This window comes from Scardinius erythrophthalmus (genome assembly GCF_964197995.2).
Source record: "Scardinius erythrophthalmus genome assembly, chromosome: 4".
Taxonomy (NCBI): domain Eukaryota; kingdom Metazoa; phylum Chordata; class Actinopteri; order Cypriniformes; family Leuciscidae; genus Scardinius; species Scardinius erythrophthalmus.
In genome coordinates, this window is record NC_138224.1 from 17,197,563 (window position 1) to 17,211,371 (window position 13,809).

The window sequence follows — 13,809 nt, forward strand, 5'->3', positions numbered from 1 at the left end:
CAAAAATAATGCCCAATGACAACAGAGCAATGAAGATATTATACAGTGTCCCCAACTACAACTACTATCAAGAATGAAGTAAGTTCTTGATTTTACAGTATGTCAAACATTTAAAATAGGTTCCAGATGGAGCTTGAGCCTTATTCTGATTCTGAGAGGGAGTCAGATCTTCAACTGCATCATTCATGCAACCTCATCTGCCTCTCTGCTAGAGCTGGTCGATATGTACAACCTCTATGCTGGTGATATTAAACCAACATATTGGTTTTGTGATGATTTACATGCTTTTCATTTGACTGTAGCAGTAATTTGGTTTTATGTTTTGAGCCCTCTTGTCTTATTTCATGAGAATATTTAGCGCATCTAATTTAAATCAATTGCATTAGAGTTTGATTCATTAACGCAAATTACCTCTTTTGAAAAGAATCAGCTCAGAATTAAATTACTTCTTAGTGTTCATGGAGGTCTTTGAGTGACATTTTGCATGCTTTAAAATGTTTTAATGTTGCTGTCTGTTATTTATTATTAAATTAGTGCGTTTGAAAAGATTAAATATTCTCATTTGGGATCATTAAGAGCAGCATGATAAACATACATTGAATAGATTAACTTTAAAAATATATATATATTGCTATGACTGAAAAAATTACCCTGTAAAAGTAATTTCAGAGCAAATACATAAAAAACTGAAATATTATTTTCAGCCTTTTTACATATGTCAAATATTGTTCAATGAGGTGCTGATTTAAAATTTTTGTTGTTGTTTTTGTAGAAAGAAAATGTCCTAAAATTCTGTCTAAATTTCATAATGTCATATTTTTACATTACATTACATGACATATGATTTTAGGTGATGGAAATAACATCTATACAATGATAAGTGAAAAAACGTCCAACTGCAGCAGACCACACTTTACCAAATATTAAACATAAATAAATCACATAAGATATGCTATGCATTAAACAGAATGTGTGTCCTTGTTGTGAAAACTTGAGCTCCTGTACACTATAAAAAATGTATGATTAATAAGTTATGACAACATGTTTTTATATAGCTTTAACTCACAAAAATAAGTTAAGCAATTACAACTTTTTTAAATAAGTTTTACGAGATTCAACTAAATTTTAAAGTCAGTTTAAAGGGATAGTTCACTTTGAAATTACATTTTGGTATGTTTTAGCTTACCTCAAGGGCATCCAAGATGTAGGTGTCTTTTTTTCCGCAGTAGTTTCAATTTTGATATTTTTAGGTCAAACCGTTCTTGTCTGTCAGTCATATCATGCAGGTCTATGGTCACTGTCTCAAAGAGCATGCACAGAGTCCAAATTAAAACAATTCCCCATCGTCCAAATTAAACAATTCCCCATCGTAAGTACACATTGATGGCCTAAGACACGAAACGAGCGGTTTGTGTGAGAAAACGAACAGGCGACATCTAGTGTATATATCTATGCACCAGTCTGCGCACACGTCACACACCAGGATGCGCGCGCGCCCTCAGATCACTTGGACGTGGCTGTGTTACAAGAGGTATAAACGATATAAATACTGTTCGTTTTCTCACACAAACCGCTCGTTTCGTGTCTTAGGCCATCAATGTGTACTTACGATGGGGAATTGTTTAATTTGGACGACGGGGAATTGTTTTAATTTGGACTCTGTGCATGCTCTTTGAGACAGTGACCACAGACCTGCATGAAATGACTGACAGACAAGAACAGTTTGACCTAAAAATATCAAAATTGAAACAACTGCGGAAAAAAAGACACCTACATCTTGGATGCCCTTGAGGTAAGCTAAAACATACCAAAATTTAATTTCAAAGTGAACTATCCCTTTAATGCAGGGTTCACCAATCTCGGTCCTGGAGGGCCGATGTCCTGCAGAGTTTAGCTCCAACCCCAATTAAACACACCTGAACCAGCTAATCAAGGACTCACTAGGCATACTAGAAACTTTCAAACAGGTGTGTCGGAGCTGGTTGGAGCTAAACTCTGCAGGACAGCGGCCCTCCAGGACCGAGATTGGTGAACCCTGCTTTAATATATTTAAGTTGAAATGACTTAAACACCCAAGTTGATTGAACTTAAAAATTTAAGGCAGCATCTTTTTTATTCTTTTTACAGTGAATATGAGTACGATTTTAAGAGTCTGAAAAACAGCCATCTATTCGTCAAATGGACATCTTTACATCATCTTTGCATCATCAAGTGCACATTCAAAAAGCTATAAAAAACATTAACAGTCTTATGACTGAATGTACTGAAACATTGCCACTGTCAATTTAGAAAGAAGTGTAATGTCTCAAATGAGGCTGTTTAAAACATCTTGCTCATAAAATAAAATGAGGCTCACAGAAAAATATACAAAATGTAATCAACCTTCAGGAAGCAAGCATACTTACCTGGAAGAGAAACTGAACGGTTTGCACACAGCATATCTAATATCTATATCATCAGCATATCTACTATAGATGCTAAAGTGTCTCCGATATAATAAGATCTATACCTATAAAGCAGAAACCTCGTATAATTCTATGGAGGATCCTTGTACATGACAAGATAATGACATTATCAAACAACAACAACTCACTATATTAACCAACATCTCCATTGCCATTTGCCAAGCTGTCATTGCCAGCTGTGAATACTAAAGAGAACACGATATACAACATAAAGGAGGAGGTATAGAATAGAAAACAGTAATGAGGGAGAGCACACCAACTCCCTGCTGATTTAATACCATAGAAAGCACAGTATAGCAGTTCAACTTTATGCAAATGCACAGTGAATGGATGAAGTGACCAGTAATAGGAGAGAATATATAGCAGTTGAATATATATGCATGTAACAACAAAACGACATGTTGACCTCCACTGATTTAATTGCTGTCAGTAAAAACGCACTTTTAGAAATACAACATCAACTCTATTGACAGTTCAGACGCATTTGTTCACTATGCAGGCAGTTTCATTCATTTATAAGTATATTCACATTTGTACGAATGAAAGTATTTAAAACTATTGTTGAATTAAACATATGCTACTGCTTAAAATGCTATGAATGTTGGTTCACAGGGGGACCTCGAAAAGTTCAGAAAGCCTGTATGTGTGATAATGTCTCTAAATTTGGTTAAGAAAGTACCTGCATTAATAATGTAAAGTGTTAGATAACGTTGAAATCTCTAAGTCAACGGAAGTTCTCCCAGACTCCAGAGCAGCTCTACGGGTTTCATTCCAAATGATATTGTCATTCCAAATAGACAAGACACGATAACCTCAAAACACTTACCATGGAGGATAAGATAGGCTGTAAGTTACAACAGTGAAAAGGTATTTTGTGAGTCTGAGAGAGTATAATAACCTAATCACCATCCCAGTCTCAGAAAAACATACCATAGACAAGATAGCTTTAATCGCTACGCTAGCTATTTTAGAGCATTGTGCTTCATTAGGACACAGTGCTAAACTTTTTTTTTGTTTTGTTGGAAGAACAGCAGAAAATGTATAAGCACAACATTAATTCCACATGTTTGGTGTGTATGCGCATGTGTGCAAATTTCAGAGTGGAAAAACACAGTAGGTAAACAGCACAGATTAGCAGCAGGCTAAGTAGACATCAATAGCTTTAGGTGCTAGCAAGATGTTGCTTCAGTTACTTACGCCTATTCTCATAGATAGCCCTGGACTTCTCATACAGGTCATAGGGGTCAGGTTTGGTCAAGTCAAACTCTGGACCCGAGGGCCAGTGCAGATATGGAGTGCTGTGAGGGAGAGCATGGATAGAAAGACTGGTTGTGGGACTGCTGTGAGGATCCCAATGTTCCAAGACCTGCAAATACACCGGCATTCAGTAAAGCACCCAATCATCTCCCAGCGCTGAGTTTATTAAAATGCTAAACTGAGTAAGCAAACTGTGCTCTTCCAGGCAACTTCCGCCTGGAATTTCACTGGTCGTGGGATAGGAAGGTGTTTAACAATGAACTCGCTTTTGCAGCAATTAGTTTTTAAATGAAGTGTACACACAATGCATGGCGAGTTAGTTCTAGCTCAGAAAAATAAGGCGGCATCAAGGGCTCATCAAGGACGCTGATGCGTTTCTCTATTGCTGACGATACTGAATGTAATCTTTGTGTTTTCTCATGCTAATGCAGCTGTGGGTGAAGCGCTCCCAAACCACTTCACTACACCGGGCTCTCGCACGACACCCAAAGTTAGGTTATGCAAACAGAATGCACAAAGAACAGCAAGCACACATAGAAGTCTGTTTTCACACAAGATTCAATTGCTTGGCCTGAACTCAAGTTCAATTCCACCCCCCAGTCCTGCTAGTCAGTTTGTGCTTTTGTACGTTTGTGTCATTAAGGTGAGTATCGCTGTTAGGGACGGGAATGATAAAGGATATGTTGATACTGGTTCTGAATCAGCTTCTAAATGGTTTCATTCATGATTCTTTTAGTAGTAATAATTGTGGCCAACGTGTTTTGGAGAAAAACATTTATTTCATAATCTGATTCCCCCCCACTTTCAATTCTTTTACCTCAATGAAAGATTCGATTTTTGCCAATTTTTTTAAATGAAAGATCAAAAGGATAAACAATGCAGATTTATTTTTTATAGCCATTTTTAATCATATTTACCAGGGGTATGATTAATTCTGAGCACGACTGTGTGTGTATATATATATATATATATATATATATATATATATATATATATTTTTTTTTTTTTTTTACAAAATTATGAGATATCAATAAATACATTTAAAAACTATTCTCCCAAAAACAGTTTACACAGATGTTTTAATGACTTTTTCACTTTTTTTCAATTCAATAACTGTCTACTATATACTGAACAACAATTTTAGTTAAGTAAATTCTACTTCATTTTCTCATTCAACTTCCTGTGGGGTCGTGGCCAGTTCAATTCCAGCTCATGAATTGTAAGAGAGGCGATTGAATTCTGAATTTTGCCCAACCCAAGGAACACACAGTGTTACAGCAAAAAAAAAAAAAAAAAAAGCTTTAAAGGGCACCTATTATGCATAAATCACTTTTACATGGTGTTTAATAAATGTATTCTGATTAAAGCAACTAAGTTATTCAATCAAGTGCAGCAAGTGATTTTCTGTTTTTCTTTTGTTGTTTGATTCATATTAACAGCATATATAGCAGTAGGTACTGTGTAATACGCTGCTCTTTACACAAATCTAATATACACATGCGATTTCTTTTCTTGCTATCTACATTCACAAACAAAACCGACTGTGTTTCTGTGAACTTTGAGTGTTTTTGACATAACCTTCTGTGTATTTGACAGTTTAAGCACAATTAGACACGAAAGAGAACTTAGTTTAATACTCACGGGATGCCCAGTCTGACTTTCTGTGCGAGTGGTTCGGATGTGTGCGCTCAGAAAACCACATATAAGAAGTTTAGACTGATATGGCTTTAAAACACATGCACATTTAAAATAGACTTTCATGATGATGAAGTACTGCAATGTCACATGAGTGTGACCGTGATAGAGACGATAAAGCCAAACAGATGTTTTAGTTTTTGGCAGAGTATCCAAGGCACGAGCTGAAACTTCACAGGCACATTCTGGGCACATATGAGACATATTACATCTTGTAAAAAGGGGCATAATAGGTCCTCTTTAAAGTGAACTAAACTAACCAAACTTATACAACAAATGGATTCGGGTTCACGCCAAAAGCTCTAGTGTAAAAGCACCCTAAAAGCAAAGCCAAACAAAAGGCCTGATTGGATGAGAGGGGGGAATAGTCAACAAAGAAAGAAAGTAGATGCCAGGATGAGAAAGATGCCAGGGCTTATTAAAGGAGGTCTGTGTTAGCATGTTAATCTGGAGGAGCTCTAGAGGATGAAGGCAAATGCCTCTGGGCTGCTGTGTGCAGATGGGAAACAAACAGATTATAACATGTCACTGCCAAGCAAACTCATACGCACGCGCACATTAGCTCATAGATGATATTAATATTGCCAGAGCAAAGCGCTGTGACACACACTCCAGCAAATGGCTTTTGCTCACGGTAAACGTTCCCTTAAAGAATCAACACCCATTGGAAATGTTTTGCCGCTCACGCTAGGTCTGCTAAAGGACCAGCTGTTTGGGTGGGTTCACATCAGTTTTTCATATAACTTCAGGTTTGTGCTTGGTTCAGGTTTTTGATGAATAAAAAATACAGTTTTATTATAAATATTTTATGTTTTAACTTAACTTTTATTTGCTCAGACTCTCTTCATCTTTGAGTCAGAGTCTGTGAGAATGGGTCATATGAGTTTAATCATCCAGAGATGAAATGAAAATAGACCGATATTGGGTTTAGTCTTATTAGTAGTGCTGGTCAGGTTGGCATTTTACACATCTCACACATTCTGGTGACTTGTTCACTCCTTCACTATATAATGAATGTCACATAGTTCACTTTATGAGGAAAGAATGAGCAAGCATTAGAGTATCTGGACAATGCGGTTTAGATGGGGTTCAGATTCTTTTGTACATTGAGTATGTATTTAATGTAAACTGGTGCTGGGCATTATATCAGACATTTAGGATAAAGTTGATTCTATTTATAGGCCTAATATTCTGGTATTTTTAATGTACTTTAAATTTGGCCTTTAAGTTTCTGTGGAAATTGGAGCTTTTACACTCTTTTACACTCAATCATGATTCAAACGATTCAGTTCATTTAGTAAAGCAAATTTTTGGCATATCTACTTCGCAATAATGGCTATTTGGTCAAAATGATGGTACCGCCGAGCCATTTCAGAACAAATATCAATAACAGAACTATTGTCAGAAGCCTGAAAGATATTGTGGTAAGCAGGGCGGGGCAGAGAGCCGTGGGAACGGAGCGAGGCCGGTGGCGCGAGTGCTAATGAGCGGAAGGATAAAAGGAGGAGTGACGACAGACGACTCGCTCCATTCCCACGGCTCTCGGCCCCGCCCTGCTTGCCACAGATATTAACATATTTCAGCTGTATCGTCCCATCAATATTATACACTGTATTCATTTAGGCAGTTCTCATATGCATTACAACATTTCTGTATTTTGACAGCTGTAACCATTGGGCAGTCTGTAGCAAAAGCCATAATATCTTTTGACGGCATTTCATAATTTCAGTCGATTAAATGATGCAGTGCTGTGACTCAGCGTTGGCTAATATTCTTCAGACATGGATAATTGCGAAAAAAGATGGACTACTTTAACATTTTCAAGTAATGAAACTTTTTCTGGCTGTGGAGATATTCTTAAAGCAAATGATGTCTAATTAAACCCCAGCGTTAGGGAGGGAGCGAGATGATAAAGACCAAGCAGCTCTCTACTGTACTGTAGCAGCGGGTACTACTTTCACTCTGTCCCAGTTCTGTTCCCTAGAGATAGATACAAAGATATGTGTTGAAGAATGACAGTACAGTCGGCAGCAGCTCAAGGCAGTGCCACTGACTCTCTGTAGTCTGAAGAAAAATCAGTCGATTTATGACCAGTCGAGCCTTTGTTATATGAAGCAGACAGGGCAGGGTTCTCAAACCAAAAATAAATAAATGTGTGGCTGCATGGGAAGGCATATATATATATATATATATATATATATATACACACCGTGTGTGTGTGTGTTCAACTACGGTTCCGCCATTTTTAATAATAAACCTTTCAGTTACGATTACTGGATTTGCAAAACATGTATGATATACATATATTATACATGCAAAACATTGCAAATTCTAGCCGGCCACCTGAGCATAACTAGATTTAGCAAGATTTGTTTTAACTAGAAAAGATTATTTACAAATTATTAAAATCATTTGATTTGTTTTCAAATATCTTTACACATGTACAGTTCAAGTTCATATACAGTTTAAGATGTGGTCAAGCAGACAATATTGGATCAAAAACAGTGGACAAGACATGGGAAGACTGCAGCTGAGGGTCAATGTTTTACTTGTCACATTACACAGTGAACTGGTTAGTGAGAAAATATTAGTGAAGGTGCGGTGGTCTTAAGAGTTTATTGTTAGCTGTGAAATTATGACATATTAAGTGTTTATTTCAACTAGGGTTTCAACATCTTAACAATGAATTTTCATAACCTAATTATTTGCGCACACACCAATGCAACTTCTAACCGATCAACAGATTTTTTAATAGAACAAATTATATATACATCTTTTAACCAAGAAAATATCATTAGCTCAATTAAAATAATTTTATTTATTTTCAAATATTTTAAAAATAGCTGATGTTGTGATGATTCATCTGTGAAGAAAATTAGTCATTCTTACTGTACTGTATATTAAAAGGCACAAGCAGTAGCTTAGTACAATGCAATTAGTGGTAATATGTTATAACAACTTAATAAAGCATCTGTTATGCATTCAGCTTAGTAATAAAGCTCTACAGTCAAGGTTATTCATACATATTCTACATAATGTATAATATGACTTAATCAGTCAATAGTGAGAGTGCACAGTTATTGTTAGTTTATTATTTTAAATCAGAAGGCTGAAATACGATACGATTTACCTGTTTAGAGGTCTTCCAAGGTGAAAAGTGACCTGCAATGGTAAAAACAAACAAAACTTTTAGCTTGCTGGAGCTTTAATATAAGAATCAAAGTGGGAATTTAAAATAAAACAAAGAAAAGTCCTGGATGACAACCTCTTATTAGCATTTTAATTTGTTTTCTCCAGAGCCGTTCCTTCTTGGGGTACAATCTGAGTGTGAGGATTGTATTTATTTTAGCTAATATTAAAGTTTTCTTTTCTACAGTGGAGTCCAAAAGATATTTCTGAAATTATTTCTATTTTGTAATATTCTAAATTAATACAAAATGTTTATACAACTTTGTGCAGAAGCGGATAATCCAGCATGATTTGAGATTCAATGGAAGGAAGGAAATCTCAACTTTTATACAAGATGTTCAATTTGCCAATTTGATGAGCGACCTAGAAGTAGTTCGGAACATATATTTAACATATATTTGAAAATTCTAAAACTCGTCTCAACAAATATCAAAGTCTAAACATATCCATGAAGTCCCTAAAGGCCCTGAAACACCAAGCTGATGGTTGGCAATCAGCCAATGTTGGGTCATCGTTGAGCATCTGTCAGCTTAGTTTTGTGGTGTGTTTTGTACCATCTGCGCTAGACGGACCCCGTCAGTGGCTTTTTGGCAGATTGAGCATATTAAATCGCCATCCATCTGCGTCAGTGTTGTCGGAGAGATAGAGAACTCTGATTGGCTGTTCAACTTAGTGAACCAGTCACGCGAGGTGATGAAAGCGACCAAAGAAGTCAAGACAGACCGCCTGGAATGAAGAAAGTGATCAACTTGATTGATATTCTAAATGGTAAGCAAGCGCTTTTTTCCCATTTGTTTATGGTTTGTATATCCGCAGTCCTAGTTTCGGTTTCCATTTTTGAATGACAAATATAGACCACTGACCCCTGCTGACACGGAATGTACCTGCTAGTTGGCCGTCGGCTGTAGTCTTAGCGGTGTGTTCAAGCGCAACTTTTTAGCCCAGGCGCATGTGACGCGAGGTGACACCACAGACGGCTTTCGTCGCCACTAGTTCTTTGATGTTGTTTTGGTGTTTCACAGCCTTAAATAGCTTAAAATCAACTCTAACAGGATCAGTGTGGAGTTACAAAAATAACAGCGCTTAAAATCGAAACCATTTAATAAGTAATTAACACTGAAGACACAATTCAAACAGCAGCTATTCAAATATCTGTTCAATCTAGAAAAAAAATCCTCTCGGAAGCAATTGCATTTTGAGGACAAGCGGTGAATATTTCATGCATCTAAGTAAAAGAGAGTTTTAAATGTAAAATATACAAGTTTGACCCTAAGGACTGTATTTGTTGATCCTTTTTTGATGACAAAAAATATACAATTTGATCTCCCTGCTGCAATCAATGAAAGGATGCCCAAATCCAAAGACAGAAATATACTTAAAATGCACTGAACGGCATCTTCACATCACATCAAATGCTCACTTTCCCTCTGGAGGAAAAACATTGGCTTAGATGAGGCGAAAGGCCACGAGGCTTCCGAACTCTAATCATAACAAACAGGAAGTACTGTCAGTCTAGACTGTAGAGCACCTCTCCTGGTATTAAGAGCTAAACAATACCCGCCGACATCAAACGACAGATTCATGAATATTTTCTCTATAAACTCCTCCTAAATCGGCCTTGGAGTACAAAAACAAACTCATGCATACACACAGGCCGTCCAGTGTCTTGCATTCAACCTCTGTCTGCCTCTTTGTCTTTCATGTCTTACCACAGATGACCTTCAGGAATGAACAAGGCAGTGCAAATGACCTGTTTGGAATTAGCGAGAGAGACACATATTAGGACTGTAGTTAATCCAATAAAGCATAAAGAGTGCGGCTGTGAAAAAGGTTGATTGCAAAATTCATTTTTTTTTACAATTTTTTTCATTGTTAATATAATTATATATATTTATTTTGATGATTTTTTGTAAATATTTATACACTTTCAGTTATTGTCATCTTTGAACTTTATTTACCCACAAAAGTTTTGTAGCGTCTGGACCAATCAGATACAACATTATTAATTATATTTGAAACACACATGCCCATAAAAAAATGACTCTTTTTATTAATCAATCAATCTATGAATGAAAATGCATATCTTCAGTACATTATGTAGGCCTATATAATTAAAAGTCCTGTACAGTGTCTTTGTATTGTATAATGTTTTATACATGCTTTATGATAGAGCCACTAGATAATGTAACATCATCTGTACTATTTTTGGCATCTACAAATTTGTATTTTGATGATCTAAATGATTGTGTATATTATATGTTGATACTTATGCATCATATTAGTATTACAATAATCTTTAATAGTTTCTCCATCAACACCCAATCCAGTAACATATGAAAAATACAATGCTAGAAGACAAAGGATCACAAACTTTCCCTCCAAAGTTAAAGTTCCACCGGACCTTTGTCCCAGAGTTGGCGCAGCCATGGTGACAGGGCCTCACGTTACAACTATTGCAACTTCCTCGACAACGACTGAGTCAGGCAAACATCGCAAGTTCATCATCATTTCTTCGTTCAACAGTGAAGAAACAGATTGCAACTTCAGCATTATCGGACCACTGAATCATCAACACATTCTCCTGAGACTGCATATCCGGATGCTCATGCAACGGCTAAGGCATTGCAAGTATCGTACAATTAATTAACTTTTAATTGTTATAATTTAACTTTTTTATCAAGAACCATTTTTTCACTGTATCCACCAATTTGCAAATTGAATGTGTTGAAAGGCTTCTGATGTCTTTGGCTTTCAGTTATTTTTAGCTGTACAAAACAGCTTGTTATGATGATTAATTTAGCAAAAAATTGCAAAATAAGGTGGATAGGGTTCTTGAGTTGCTCCATGGCTCTCTGGAGATAAAAACTTATTGATATCATAGGCTTGTCAGAACAGTGTATTTGCTCTTTAAGGCTCCTGGTTGACTGTGATTGTGAATAAAATGCTTTGGTGTTTGTGTTATGGTGACCTTTTAGTCAGTCTTGGATTTCTAATGTATAAAACATCAGGAAAATAAGTCAGAAATAGTCCTTAGCTCTTTTTGTTTTTTAGCTCAAATATTTGTGAACATTTATTTATCTATGAAGATTTAATTCATGAAATGAATTGGTTGATTCTATTGCATTTATTATCAATGGGATTCGATCGATTTTAACACTTGCTTTATTTGAAGTTATAATATTTTCTTCCATTCTGGGATTTCTAGTGCCATCTCGTTTTAAGGATTACATAATCTATACAAGAATACTTTAAAACATTCAAATAAATGATACCTGCAATAATTTAACCATTACTTATGTAATATTTATGATCACAAGTAATCAATTTTATTTGTGCTCTGTAATTAAAATCTTCAGAATACATATGGTTGCCCAAATTCAACAATCTTCATTTTCATCAGTAGCAACCGTGACATTCAAATCCCGCACTCATTACAAATAAAAAAATAAAATGCCACCATTTTTGGAATACACTTGTTTATTACTTTTATAGGAAATGGTTACGGTTAGGTTTAGAGATGAGAAGGATTTGCGACACAAAAATATTTATATAATTGTACATTGTTACAAAAATTCTTGCGTTTTCTAACTGTGATTTGGTTTTGGAAATCTAAAATACATGTCTATAAATACATATAGATACTTTGACATCTTGATTTCCTCATGTTTAAACAGCAGTTGGATGTGCATCCTACATAATGAATTTGACATGCAGTCACCTCACACAAAATAAGCATTTTAATGCACACTGAATTCAAATATAACACTTTCTTATACTTTAAGCCACTTTTACAACACAAGCACCACGCAACCGGCTGATTAAGAAGTGCAGCGTGTTGCTGTCGGCTGGGCATGCGTCCTCAAATAAGGAGCGGCGAGAACAAACTGGGCAGCTTCAGTGAGCAAGACCGAGCAAGAAATCAGTGACACTAGGGCAGGACAGCTGAAAGGAAGGGAAAGTGGCTTGATTGTGCTTCATATGTGGAAAGAGAAACGAATGGAAGGCGTGCTCTGGAAAATACAGATATCAAGCCTCATCAGTGGATGTAAATCAAATGACAATTATAAAAACATACTTGCTTATAAATATTTGCTTAAAGTAGCGCTTTGCAAAACCAAAACTTTTGCTGATGGCTATAATCACAATAAGTGGACAACAACGCTCATATTTTAATTTGTAATGTAGTTCACATCGCTTCACAAGACTTAATCAGCTCATGGATGCGGTTGTTAAATCCCCCCCCCCCCCCAATTTGAACCTGAATATCAAAGCGCTGGTAAACACACTGTATGACACATTAAAATAAACACGTCCTAGATTCTGCAACACCCTTGATGCATATTAAGCAGATTATGCTAATAAAAACCATCAAACACCGTAAATCTGTAGGATGCAGGTGAGGGGTAAACCTAATCCAGCCAAGCTTCTATCAGAAATTGTGTTCTGGAGTAGATCCTGCCATCTGGCAGTTATGGAAGTGTTGCCCACTTGTCCAAATTTGCAATCGACTAATTGGTGATCACATGAGTGGAGGACGGCAAGAGGCGAGAGAATATCCCACGGTATAGATTTCCTTTCAGGTTGGGTGTGAGCAACACACAGGAACTATTCTTTACAGTGTAGCCTATATTTAGAAGAGACTAGTCACAGGGCCTGTTTACACCTGGTATTAAGATGCGTTTTGGTCGATCGGATCACAAGTTCGGTTCCTTGCCACTGTTGCCTTTGGCTTGCTCAGTTGGGGATACTTAATTTGATTAATCGATTCAACAGTGCTATTGATCTGCATTACCAAACGTGGATGTTTTACACCAGAAACAAACACTGATGTACTATTTTATTTAATACTGTGAAGCTGCTTTGATACAATCTGTATTGTGAAAAGCGCTATATAAATAAAGTTGACTTGACTTGACTTGACAAGTGGACGACGCTAAATACAGGTGTAAACAGGGTCTAAAGCTTGTTCACTTTCGAGCACTTCCAGAGGTTTGTGGCCGAATGCATTCAACATCCACAAAGGACTACCTACTCTTCACCTCCTGACCAAATGCGTAAACATTATGGGAAGCGCGATAGCCAGACGTGATTTAAACTTTGTCAGCTGGAGACCCAAGTTTAGTTTGAAGACGTAAAACGTACCAAGCGCAATGTTCTCTTACCATTCCTGATTTCTACAGAGCAGAAACCAAAGCTGATGCTC

The 13,809-nt window shown here is 36.5% G+C and overlaps 1 protein-coding gene across 4 annotated transcripts in view; it reads right to left on the minus strand.

Annotated features, from left to right (window-relative positions):
- Nucleotides 1-13,809, minus strand: part of magi2a (membrane associated guanylate kinase, WW and PDZ domain containing 2a) — a 225,675-nt gene that overhangs the window by 24,142 nt on the left and 187,724 nt on the right. For all 4 annotated transcript variants that reach the window (XM_081363922.1, XM_081363920.1, XM_081363919.1 and 1 more), the window contains 2 exons: nucleotides 8,548-8,579; nucleotides 3,663-3,831 (listed from right to left, as the gene is read on the minus strand). In XM_081363922.1, coding sequence (XP_081220048.1) covers nucleotides 3,663-3,831; nucleotides 8,548-8,579 — 201 coding nt within the window. The remainder of the gene's footprint in view (nucleotides 1-3,662; nucleotides 3,832-8,547; nucleotides 8,580-13,809) is intronic.